A 12,846-nucleotide genomic window follows, 5' to 3' on the forward strand; every position below is an offset into this window, starting at 1 on the left:
CCCACCCCGCTTTCCACATTCCCCACCCCGGAACCCTGCTGAGCCGACTGGAGTCACTGCCCCTGACGGCCTGAGGGGTGCTGCAGGGCAAGGAGTAAAGGTGTCCTTTGCTGCTGGACCTGCCAGGGTGGGAGTCAAAGGGCTTCTGTCTCCCAAAGGGAAACAAGAGAGAAGATCTCCTTCAGGACAGTTGGAAGCACTTAAAACAAACATAGAGGATTCTAAATTTTAGAATTTAAAGTGGGTGACCCCACCTAAGGGGGTCCAGAGCTATATGAGTATTTGAAAATAAGAGAGCCAGAATTACCCAAGAACATCCAGCTCGTTTTGCCCCGCCTCCGACCCACCAGCCCCATAGACCCTCCCATCATGGCTCCAGCCACAGTGGTTCCCCAAACACGCTGTCACCACATCAGTCATTCTTGCATTTTCAGAGAACAAGTACTGGACAAGGAGGTGAGGAGTTTCCCAGTCCTCGCGGTGTCCAGCCCCATGATCTGGGGAAGACTTTTAACTTGTCCAGTCTATAATTTCCCCATTAGGCAAAAATCCATAGGGGTATTATGTTGGGTGATCATTTAGGTTCCTTTGATCTCTGAATATCTGGATTTAGCCATTCCTGGTTTTTGTACAAGGCAAGTGCTGACACATTTATTTCACCTCCATTCAAACTACAGCCCCGACTGCCAATGGTCACAGGGAGAATACGGAAAAAGCTTCGGGCTCTCTCCAGCTCAGAATCTCCCTCTGGAGTAAGAAGTCTTACAGTGCAGCGGCCAAGGCTCTGGGTTATCAGAACTGAACGTGATCTCCTTCTAACATGCTAGCTGTGAGCTGAGGTAGGCTACAGAACGTCTCTGGGCCTGCTTCCTCATTCTGTAAGGTGGAGATACCGACTACACCTTCCTAATCATATGACACTGACAGGGGATACTTGAGACTCTGCTTGTATGGTGCTTTGTAGACTTTCATTGGAAAGCTGGAGAGAAAGGCTTTGCAAACAAAGTTTTCTTTAAAAAAAAAAAAAGAAACGGATGGTGATACGAAAACACAAGTCATCATCTGTGCATTTCTTTTTGTGGTTGGCCTGTGATGGGGCTCTCAGGGTCGGCCCCGCCCACCTCACTAAAGGTCACTGAAGCCCAACCCTTCCTAGCACTGAAGGGGCAGGGGAAAGTGACAGTGTTTTCACTCATCATAGGAGACACCAGGAAAAGGACCTAGGGAAGCACATAAATTATGGGAAATCCTGAAACACCCAGAGAATATAGGCCAGGATGAAATCTTCATAGATTTAGTTCAAAGAGTGAAATAAGTTGTTGATTTTTCACAGCCTTATTTCAGCTCCAGAAATCTAGACTCCTCTAAGAATCTGTCTGTTGCAAAGACTCCAGGAAAGAGGAAAAGTTAGAGGTCAAGCACAAAAGTCCACCTCTGTGCAAAGCCCCATCTGCCAGCTTTCCACTCTGTGGCACTGGAAAGCTGGAGCCCTCCAGGGCCCTCTGCACTCCACCTCCTTCCTTGTGGGTTGGGGCAGGCTCCTGCATTTTTAACCAGCCGTTGCTCCTGCTTGGTTCTGGGTATTTGAACAAGGCTCATTTTAATAGAAGAAGCCTTTGAATGCTTTGCTTGAGCAGAAAGTCCTGCTGTAAAACCAGGGCAGGCAAGTCTTCTAAACAAGTTCTTAAGAGGAGTATAAACAACGTTGCTTTGCTTCACTTTGCTTCACTCCACAGGTTACCCCTCAGCTCTTGGAAATAAAAACATATTTCACCTCTTCCAGGAGAACACACCTTAAGAGGGGAAAGCACCACCGGTGCCCTGGCTCGGGGAGCAGGTAGTAGCTTCAGTGGGATTCTGACGAGGGAGGCTGCCCACCCTGCCTTGTTCGGCCTGTTGCCTCCCAACGAGGGTGACGGCAGCACTTAGCCACACTCCTCTGGCTCCAGAATTCTACAGGACACTGCTTTCCTTCTGGTTTTTTAATGGCCACTTCAAGAGGAAGTACTGACATGGTTAAGACTATGGGTTTTGCAGCCCTGGCTATGGGTTTGAATCTCAACTCTGTCACTCACTAGCTGCTTGACTCACTTTCTTCAACTGTAATATGGAAATGCTGGTATAACAGCTTACTATGTTGATACATTTAAAACATTTACAATGCTTAGAAAGGCTCAATAAATAAATAGCTTTTTTTTTTTTTTTTTTTTTTTTGGCCTTGCCACGCAGCTTGCAAGACCTTAGTTCCCCGACCAGGGATCAAACCTGGACCCGGCAGTGAAAACGCTGAGTCCTGACTACTGGACCACCAGGGAATTCCCGATAAATAGCTGTTATTGCTTGAAAAAAGAAAAGCTGTCTCTATCTTCCCCTCATTGGAAGGGAATTCAGGAGAATTCTAAGGGGAAAAATTGTCATCTCCTTGAAAGCAAGGACAATGTTTGACTGCTCATCTCCCAGCCAACCTAGCATAGGGCCTGGTCATGTTGGTCCTCAATGTATGGTTTTTGGATGAATAAAAAGGGCAGAAGGGTAATTGTAGACAGCTGTCTTTATAGGGCAGTTCAAATGACACTTGGAGACACATTCATGGCAGTGTAAGGGCTGGGTTCCCTTCCAGAAAGAGAGGACAGACTAGTTCACAGCACATCCTTGGACTTGAGAACCTGATTCTTGGCATGGAAAAGCTGTTGTTCCCAGAGTTAGGCAGATTCTGAAATGGAGCACAGGAGGTTTTCAACAGCTCCATGCCCTGTGCAAGCTGCCAAGGGAGAATTAGGTGCCTGCTCCTTCTGGAAGGCAGGAAGGAGAGCAAGGGATGGAACTGAAAGAATCAACACACACACACACACACACACACACACACACACACACACACACACAGTCTTAGCTCACAGAGGCATTTAATTGCATCCAGGTGAGTACATTTGAAGTTTTATGCTACAGTTTTTGGAAAGTACCATTTTAAGTTAGGGACATATCCTAAAACATGGGAACAAAGGAAATTAGCTCTATAAGCAGCAGACCTCAACCAAATTCAGCTTCTTTTCTTCCTTTCACATTAGATCTGTCAAGATAATGTGCAAAAGCTCCCATCATCTTCTCTCCTATCACCCGTGCACATGTATTCACGAGGCTAGGGATGGTCAAAATGATCCAGACTGTACAAACCATGGGATGACATTTCTAAACACAGCAGTACTCTCTCACCCTTCCACTGTTGTCTCAGCAATTGACTTATTCCTTAAACTGTACAGTTCCTGAACCTTCCAGGGGCTGCATGAAGCTACTGGTGCCAATTTCTGTGGAAAGCTCTCTTCAGTGCCTATAGAAACTAGAGGAGGACAGAGCAGTCTAGGTGCTGCTGTAACACAAAAGGCGTCACTTCCCCGGGATTATGGATGCCTCAGCCAAAATAAAGAGGAAAATGTGTCAGAGAAGAAGGGTTGTGGGGACAACATCTATTGATTACCTGCCATCACAAGAGTCCTGACACTAGGCCTTGAAATGGGTGTTATCACACCCATTTTACAGGTGAGGAAACTGAGGCCAGTGAGGACCATCTTTCTTATTTCTCCTAAATTCTACTAATCTTTCAAAGGTTAGTTATATTTTAAAGAAAACAGTGTGCTAGAGCCAGATGTGACTTTAAGAGTATTTAACTCAGACCCACCTGAGAGTTCAGGTGGCCGAGGTGGTATGGCTGGGGACCCACCCAAGGGACCCAAGCAGCTGATGCTGAATAGAAGGGAGAACCCGGGTCTCCCAGCCCTCACTACTGGGACCTCTTTTTCCATTGTTCGAGATCATAAATGTGCGGCTTCCATTGTGCCTCTGCTTAATGCAAATGAAAGCATTGCTTGTTTTCCTTCACCAAGGAGGGTCTGGATCAGCACATTTCTTCTCTCCCCTGGTAGATACAGGATGAGAACACTCACTATGGGCCCCAGCAGGGTGACCACCAGCTTCCTCTGCCTGTCTCATCAAACTCAGCTCTCCTTTTGATTTCTCTCAGCTGGTGTATGAGTAGAAACCATTACTAGCAGAATTCAAGCTTCTGCTTGTTGAAAACTTCCTACTTGCTCCTATGCTAAGAGCTTTCTATTTATTCTAATTCAGCCCTCCTGCCTACCCTGCTGGCTCAATATTATCATCACAACAGCTAAGAGACTTGCCCAAGGTCATTCAGCTAATAAATGCCAGAGCTGAGATTCAACTCCAGCTGAACGTGCTGCCCGGATCATTACTATCTCCTCGAGAGACGCTGCCCTGCGATCCCTTTTACTTTGCACCGTTGTCCTCACTGTTTCAAAGCAGCGCCGCCCACCCGCGCACGCCACCCCCGGTTATGCACACTCTAAACAGTCTCTCACTTGCTCTATCCCGCGGCCCCTTGCGGGCCCCCGCACCCATCACCCCAAGGAAGGGACTTCCTGAGAACCCACTGCTTAACCAAAACCCAATAAGGCCAATGCTAGAAATCCAAGTTACAACGCTATTTAACAACCCAACGACTCCCTTTTATCCTCAACATTTTCCCTTTCCTCGCTTTGCTGCCTTCCAGTTTTCCCCGCTGGTCACAAAACCCCTTATGTGGAAGCTGACCATCTTTTTCTGACCTCCGGGACTCAATAAGGGCCCCAGTCCTCAGTCTTCAATGGTCCTGTCCAATGTCGTTTTACCTCCTTCCTCCTAGATGTTTTGCTCTTTCGATTCTATTCTTTTCACTCGATCCTCTGACCGACTGACTTCCTGGTTCTCCTTTCTGTCCTCAGAGTAAAGTCCAAATGCTCGCCTTTCCAGCCGTGACCCCTCCTACTCCCTTTTCCACCTCCCCTTGCCCTGGTTTCTTGTGTTGTTTGGCATCTCCAGACTCTCCAGTCTCACCAGACCAGACCTTTCCCTGTGACACCTGGGTGCCTGAACTCTTGCTGTTCCCTTCGCCCGAATAACATTCTTCCCTTATCCACCTGGCAAACTCCTACAGAGCCTAAGGCCCATCTCAAATGCACACGTCATGCACCATTTAATGAACCAACACTCAGTAAACACAGGTGAAATGGAGTGGAATCATTAGTATCACATTACATAGAGTTTGTTGATTCAGGAAAAGGAGCAATGCAGTGGCCTCAGGTTCTTTCTCCGTAGTAGGCATTGATGTTGTCACCAGGACAGGCTGTTCCAGGGAAAGGTCCAAGGGCCCCTTGGTCCTTCCCAGGAAGCCCCCTCTCCTCACCCCCAGGCTGTCTGGAGCCCACCTCCCACGTGGCCCCCGGTGGCCCCCATACCTGAGGAACTTGTTGAGGTCCCCGTGCTTCATGTACTCAAAGACCATGATGAGCGGGTCACCCTCCACGCAGACGCCATAGAACTTGACGATGTGTTCGTGCTGGAGGTTGGTCAGCAGCTCGGCCTCGCGGTGGAAGTCCTTGCGTGCATTGTCGCTGGCATCCTTCAGCGTCTGGGGACCAGGGGCAGAGGGGAGAAAACCAACACAGCTTAGACTGAGGGTGTGAGAGGGAAGCTGCGTTGAGAGGAATTCCTTTAGGGGGCTTTGAGGTTCCTGGATGGGAAGGACATTCATCTCATGTATCACCCAAAAGATTGAAAAACTAGCCTAATTCCTAAGCAAATAATGTTTGTATGAATAACTGAGGAAAAGTTCCTTCTGGGTACACAAAGGTTTAGTTTATGAAGGATTTACATAGATGTTCTTTCATTAAGTGACAGACGTGAACTTTTTACAAGATATTGAATATAGTTCCCTGTGCTATACAGTAGGTCCTTGTTTATCTATTTTATATATAGTAGTGTGTATCTGTATCTGTTAAACCCAAGTTCCCAATTTATCCATCCCCCCACTCCTTTCCCGTTTGGTAACCGTAAGTTTGTTTTCTATGTCTGTGAGTCTATTTCTGTTTTGTAAATAAGTTCATTTGTATCATGTTTTAGATCCCACAAATATTTGTCTTTCTCTGTCTGACTTCACTTAGTACGATAATCTCTAGGTCCATCCATATTGCTGTGAATGGCATTATTTCATCCTTTTAAAGGGCTGAGTAATATTCCATTATACATACGTACCACATCTTCTTTGCCCATTCATCTGTCAATGGACATTTAGTTTGCTTCCATGTCTTGGTTATTGTAAATAGTGCTGCTGTTAACACTGGTGTGCATGTGTCTTTTAGAATTAGAGTTTTCTTCTTTTCCAGATATATGCCTAGGAGTGGGACTGCAGGATCATATGGTAAACCTATTTTTCGTTTTTTATGGAACCTCCATACTGTTCTCTGTAACGGCTGTACCAGTTTACATTCCCACCAACAATGTGAACGGCTCCCTTTTTTCCACACCCTCTCCAGCATTTATTATTTGTAGACTTCTTGATGATGGCCATTCTGACCAGTGCAAGGTGCAGACATTAACTTTTTATCACCTTCACCCTTTTTAACCCTGGTCCCAATTACTACCTCGGACATCTCTCCCATTTGGGGGCTGGTTGTACTTTCTAGGCTGCTCTGCACACCTCGCCTCTGCTCATATAACCTTTGTAAAGCTTTATATTATGGAAATATTCAGTAGAGAGAAGATCATAATGACCCCTCATGTACCCATCTTCCAGCTTCAACAATGATCACTTTGCCAGTCTTTATTATGTAAGGTCTCCAAAAAGCCTTCCCCAACGTGTGCCCACACACACTGCTGGCTCAGGAAACATCCTTGCCAGTGAGCTCAAGAAGGCCAGTCACACTGCCACAAAGACAATGCCCAGGAGCATGCCAGCTGGCCTCTGGTGCCGTCTAGTTCTCTGCTCACCCACCACGGTGTCACAGCAGGGCACAGCTGGCATTTGTTGGTGCCATGCACACATGCTGAGCTCCCGTCCTGTGTCAGTCACTGACCAGAGCTGCGGTGGCATCAAGAAGACAATGACCAAAACAGGGGCCTCAGACATTCATGAGCAAATAGGGTGATAAATCACAATGATAATTCAAGCTCCAAACACAATGCCTGAATGAACTGGCTCCACTGCATCTCTGTACAGCTTGATCTCTTGACATGCCTGCCTTGAAACTTATACTTCCACCTTATGAAATGTCTGCAGCTGCCCAAATGACAAGGGCCATGCCCCCTGCCCCTGCCCGTGTTCATCCCTCTGCCTGGGATGCTGACTTGGTCAGGGTCACTGGTGTTGGAGGTTGAATAATGCCCCACCCCAAAGGTATCCGCATCTTAATCCCTGCAACTTATGAATATGTTACCTTACATGACAAAAGGGACTTTTTTTTTTTGCGGTACACGGGCCTCTCACTGTTGTGGCCTCTCCCGTTGCAGAGCACAGGCTCCGGACGCGCAGGCTCAGCGGCCATGGCTCACGGGCCTAGCCGCTCCGCAGCATGTGGGATCTTCCTGGACCGGGGCACGAACCCATGTCCCCTGCATCGGCAGGTGGACTCTCAACCACTGCGCCACCAGGGAAGCCCCAAAAGGGACTTTTTTATAAATTTATTTATTTATTTTTTGGCTGTGTTGGTTCTTTGTTGCTGCACGCGGGCTTTCTCCAGTTGTGGAGGGCGGGGGCTACTCTTCGTTGCAGTTCGTGGGCTTCTCACTGTGGTGGCTTCTCTTGTTGTGGAGCACGGGCTCCAGGCATGCAGGCTTCAGTAGTTGTGGCTCACAGGCTCTAGAGCGCAGGATCAGTAGTTGTGGCGCACGGGCTAAATTGCTCCGTGGCATGTGGGAATCTTCCCGGACCAGGGCTCGAACCCGCGTCCCCTGCGTTGGCAGGTGGATTTTTAACCACTGCACCACCAGGGAGCAAAAGGGGCTTTGCAGATACAATTAAGGATCTTGATGTGGAGAAATGAGCCTGGATTATTTGAGTGGGCCCCAGTGTCATCATAAACAAGGGTCCTTCTAAGAGACCGGCAGGAGGGGCAAGAGAGAGAAGCTCTTAGGATAGAAGCAGAGGTCAGAGAGGAGAGAAGATGCTGTGCTGCTGGCTTTGAAGAAGGAAGAAGAGGCCATGAGCCAAGGAATGTGGGCAGCTCTAAAAGCTGGAAAAGGCATGAAAACAAATTCTACCCTAGGCCCTCCAGAAGGAGCCAGGACATCTTGACTTTAACTAAGTAAACTGATTTCAGACTTCTGCCTCCAGAACTGTGAGAGAAACAATTTGCGTTGTCTAGGCCACTGAGTTTGTAGTAGTTTGTTACAGCAGCCATAAGAACTAATACACCTGGCTAACACCTAGCAGTCCTCCAAGACTGGGCTTGGCCATCACCTTTCTGAGAAACGTTCGCTGACCCTCTCATCATTGTCACATCCCCACGGCCTGGCCTCCCAGGCTAGGTTGGATGACCCTTCTAGGTATACCTCGTACCCACCTCTATCATACTGCCAGCCACAGTACATTCTCACTGCATGTTTATTTGCTTATCTCTGGTGTATATGGTGAGCTTCTTGACCCAGGGACTGTGCCTTCCACCTCTGCACTGCTGGCATTGGGCACGGCACCAGGCACATGGCAGGTAGTCAAGATTTATTTGTGCAATGAGCCAGGGTTTAAACCTGGACCTTTTGATGAGAAGCTAGAACTCCTCCCCTTTGGGTACCATAGTGTGAGGATCTGCCTTTGACTGAAAGGAGAACACAGACTTTGGCTCTGCTCTGGACCTCTCTGAACTCTGGTTTTCTCTTCTGTAGGGTGAGGGTAACAATATCATCTACTTCACAGGGTCCCTGGGAGGACTGGATGAGATAGACTAAGTTGAGATGCCTCCCAGGCTCCCTGGTACAGACAGATATTTGGGAGATTTGAATTTGGAACTCCAACCAAGTTGCATTCAATTTGCTCACGCTAGGATCCAAGAAGGCCAAAAGGTGCATGGATAAGGCAGGGGGCCAGCCCAAGGCATGAAAGTGTCCCTGAGTCTGCCACTGGTTCCCTCCTGAAATCCCTTGAAGGCTGCAGAGTTTTCTCAGAGATCCAGTCTTTTTATGCAGGGGCTTCTCTGAGTCGCTGAGATAGCTTATTTCTATGGCCTTGGTCCATCTTTAACAGTGTGTTGGAGAAGGCAAATGAAACTTTCAGGTCATTGTCACAAAGCATGAACAAATTCTGCATGTAAATTTTCTTCTCAAGTTTCATCTATGTAGCGTTGATTCAAGAATGCTAAATTTTGTGTGTGTCTGTGTGTCTGTGTGTCGTGTTAGAGAAAGAGGTGGGGGGATGTCAGACAGTGGGGTAGAGTGGGGAAGAAGATAGGATTTTCACTGGGGAGGCACCAAACTGAAAGAATTAACAGGCATTTCATATTTCCATTTCCTCAAAGCAAAATCCTACGGGAAGAGACTCCACTCTTAGTGCAACGTTAAAAACTGTGCTTCAGTAACATTTTTGAATTTAAGAGAGGAGATTTCACTATTCATGGGACCAATGCATTTCACAAACCTGGCCTCATCCTATGTGCCCATCCATTTTTACATGTCAAGTTCTTTTTCTAAATTATAATCCAATTCTATTTTAAGAGATTCAGAAAACATGGCGGTAACGAGTTGGGCAAAATCATCTTCTGAATTTGGCACTCGAAGGACAGAATTTTTCTAAGGGTGGAACCATAGCCAGACAGCAACCAGAAGCTGGAAAAATCCTGCTATCAACCCTATTTATAGAATTCATCTCTGTTTTAGCACCATGGCTGATTGTGTCCCTTGGCAATGGACATGAGGCGGCAGCTTCCCTCACTGACAACTCCCTCCACTGAAGTTTCATTTTGACAGGCATATTTGCCCCATCACTGAGCATTGCTATTTTCTTACTCCTAGTGTCTGCTTTGTAGCTTCATTTCTTCTTATTCCTGGTGAATTTCCTGACACTCCAAAGATGCCATCCTTTCTGAAGACATTCTCAAGGGAGAGGTCTTATCCTGAGCTGCAGCGAGTTGCTGTCTGGAGTACACACTGAGTCAGAGTTGGAAGAGTGGATTAGCATGACATAAAGTCAAGCACAGAACTGAGAAACTAGTGAAAGTAAAATAGAAGTAAGAAAATAAAAACAAAAGGAAGCTTAACATTCTTCTGAAATGCTTCTGCAGAATATTAAGGCTAATGGGAAGCTGGTAGGGGAGGCAAGAACATTTATCTGAAATCATTGGTGTGATTGGATGTTGTGAGCCGCGACAAATGATTGTGCATCTCAAAGTATAGGTGGTTTTTCAGGCACAAGGTAACACGAAGATTGTGTCCTTTTTAAAATACTGATGTCATATTCTTCTCCTATACTTTTTAGAGAGCATAGCAACAGAGTTAAGGTGAAAGAGAAAAAAAAGAAGAGATTATTATGGCAAAACCTCACAATGCCCAATGCACACCACTGTGCTTAAAGCAGAGACAGAAATGAGTAAACCCTCCTACGAGGCAACCAAGATGCATTAGAATGTTTGTCAACATGCCTAAGCTCTTCTGGGTCAAGATCTGTTGCTAATGGAGACTGTTTACTCTTCTGATATCTTCTAGACCTGCACTGTCCAATATGGTAGCCAATAGCCATGTGTGGTTAGTGATCATCTGAAATACGGTCCAAATTGAGATGTGTGTAAAATACAGATTTCAGATTCTGAAAACTTGGTATGCATGAAATACCTCATTAATATTTTTAGATTAATAGTATATTGAAATGACGATATTTTAGATAGGTTGAATTAAATAAAACACATCAATACAATGAGTTTTGTCTGTTTCTTTTTACTTTTTAACATGTAGACTAGGAAATTTTAAAACAGAAATGTGGCTTGCTTTTGTGGTCCACTCTATACTTCTATTGGACAGACCTGTTCTATAAAAGTCACCTTAGTAAGCTGTTAATGGGTCAACCTACTTCTTGGGAATGTTGGAAAACAATGCTAAACTGAAATAGAGTTAAGGCAGACACACTCCCTATAAGGTCCTTACAGGCAATGATTATTCAAGTACTTAGGGTAAGCCATAGTCACGAGGCTATGTGATTCTTCTAACTTACAGGGTCTTCTCTAAAGAAAAGTAGAGGAAACTTCTAACCAATGCTTACAAAAGTGAACTTTTGAGGAGTATATTGTAATAAATTCAGAGATAGAAAGAGCTTGATAGAAATAAAATCTTAGAAACTAGGAAGAGTGTAGTAGCTATCTCCCCAACATTCCTACAAATGTAAAAGCTAATTAGATGACTGTATAAAAACAGTAATGATCACACACACACTCAGATAGTGCTCGCTGTACTAGAAACCAACACTCTGTGTAACTTTGCAGTTACATATGATTGACTGCAAAGGCCAGCCAATCATATGTAACTGGCCTTTGCAAGGACTTTAATTTTATACCAAGTGCCAGCATCAAATATAAGATTCATAGCCAGGGTGTTGACTGCTGCTATGTTTATTTTCACAATGGTGCTCTCATGGTTCCAAATCTAACAAGCCAACCATCCAATGGGAAACATGAGGTTAATTTCTAATTCACATACTTTAAAATACTTGCAATAATTTGGGGGATAAAACTGATGGTTTGCGTGTGTATATTACATCAAGTTGCATATTACAAATGCTAAATCTTTGAAAGATGGGAAACTAATTCATAGCAACTGTCATATTAGAGAAATATTGACTCAAAAGAGTGAATCAGAAGTTGGCCTCCGACATGGACAACTGCAAGATATTTACAGGCTTTAAATATGCTAGCATACAATTGACTGAGACAATTCCACTAGCTAGAAAGGAGCTGGTAGATCACAGTAGACCATGACTCAATTACGAGTTCTGCTGTCATGTTAAAGTCAATTAAAAAGCAGCCCATCTATCACAATGTACATGTTCTAGAGATACAGAGGAGTGAAATGAATACTCCAGCTATGTTTTGTATCAGATGAGACCTCATTAGAGTGAAACGCACTGCTTGTTTTCAGCATTTCTGAAAAGATGTGGATAAATTGGAGAAAAGCCAGAAAAAAAGGGTTAACAGGACAAATTAACAAGACAAAAAACAGATCTGCCATCAAAGGTTAAAAGTTGAAGTTACGTCTGGAGCCTGTGCTCTGCAACGGGAGAGGCCGCGATAGTGAGAGGCCCGCGCACCGCGATGAGGAGGGGCCCCCACTTGCCGCAACTAGAGAAAGCCCTCGCACAGAAACGAAGAGCCAACACAGCCATAAATAGATAAATAAATAAATATTAAAAAAAAAAAAGTTGAAGTTACTGGGAAAGGGACATTGATGGAGAAACTTAATAATGGGGGCCCGCCGTGACAAGTACAAGAGGGATTCTGACACGGAAAATGTTACTGACCATCCTACAGCACATGTGGGTGTGTATGTACACACACACACACACACACACACACACACAAGCACATGCACTCATACATGCGCCAGGGAAGAATGAACTTCCACTAAATGACATAGAAATCTATTAAGCAATGCCCGGACCATAAAGATGATTAAGTCTTTTAACAAGCCACTGTTAAAAGTTCTACCATTTCTGTTCCCAGAAACTTGTAAAGATGGAATTGATAGTACTTTCTGCAACATTATATTCTGTTAAGGAATACAACCAATTTTTTTAGGGCAACGCTGACCAATGTTCTCTTAAATACACTAACCTTGTCATCATCAATTTCTATTTTGTGGGAACAGGGATTTCACACACCAATTTAAATGGAGAAATGGAGGGGCACACGGGAGGAGGAAGGAATGGTTGAGAGACTTCATGGTTAATCAAGATGTGAGGACTGATGTGACAACTATCAGTAGAAAATAAAAAGAAGGAAGGAAAGGAAGGAAGGGAGGGAGGGAGGGAGGGAGGAAGGAAGG

At 45.2% G+C, this 12,846-nt stretch overlaps 1 protein-coding gene across 1 annotated transcript in view; it reads right to left on the reverse strand.

Moving 5' to 3' along the window:
* The window catches only part of LOC103083316 (BDNF/NT-3 growth factors receptor), a 94,831-nt gene that overhangs the window by 73,964 nt on the left and 8,021 nt on the right, over positions 1-12,846 (reverse strand). The window contains exon 3 of the mRNA XM_007456116.1: positions 5,289-5,461. Coding sequence (XP_007456178.1) covers positions 5,289-5,461 — 173 coding nt within the window. The remainder of the gene's footprint in view (positions 1-5,288; positions 5,462-12,846) is intronic.

The sequence above is a fragment of the Lipotes vexillifer genome, unplaced genomic scaffold, assembly GCF_000442215.2.
Source record: "Lipotes vexillifer unplaced genomic scaffold, Lipotes_vexillifer_v1.1 scaffold806, whole genome shotgun sequence".
NCBI lineage: Eukaryota > Metazoa > Chordata > Mammalia > Artiodactyla > Lipotidae > Lipotes > Lipotes vexillifer.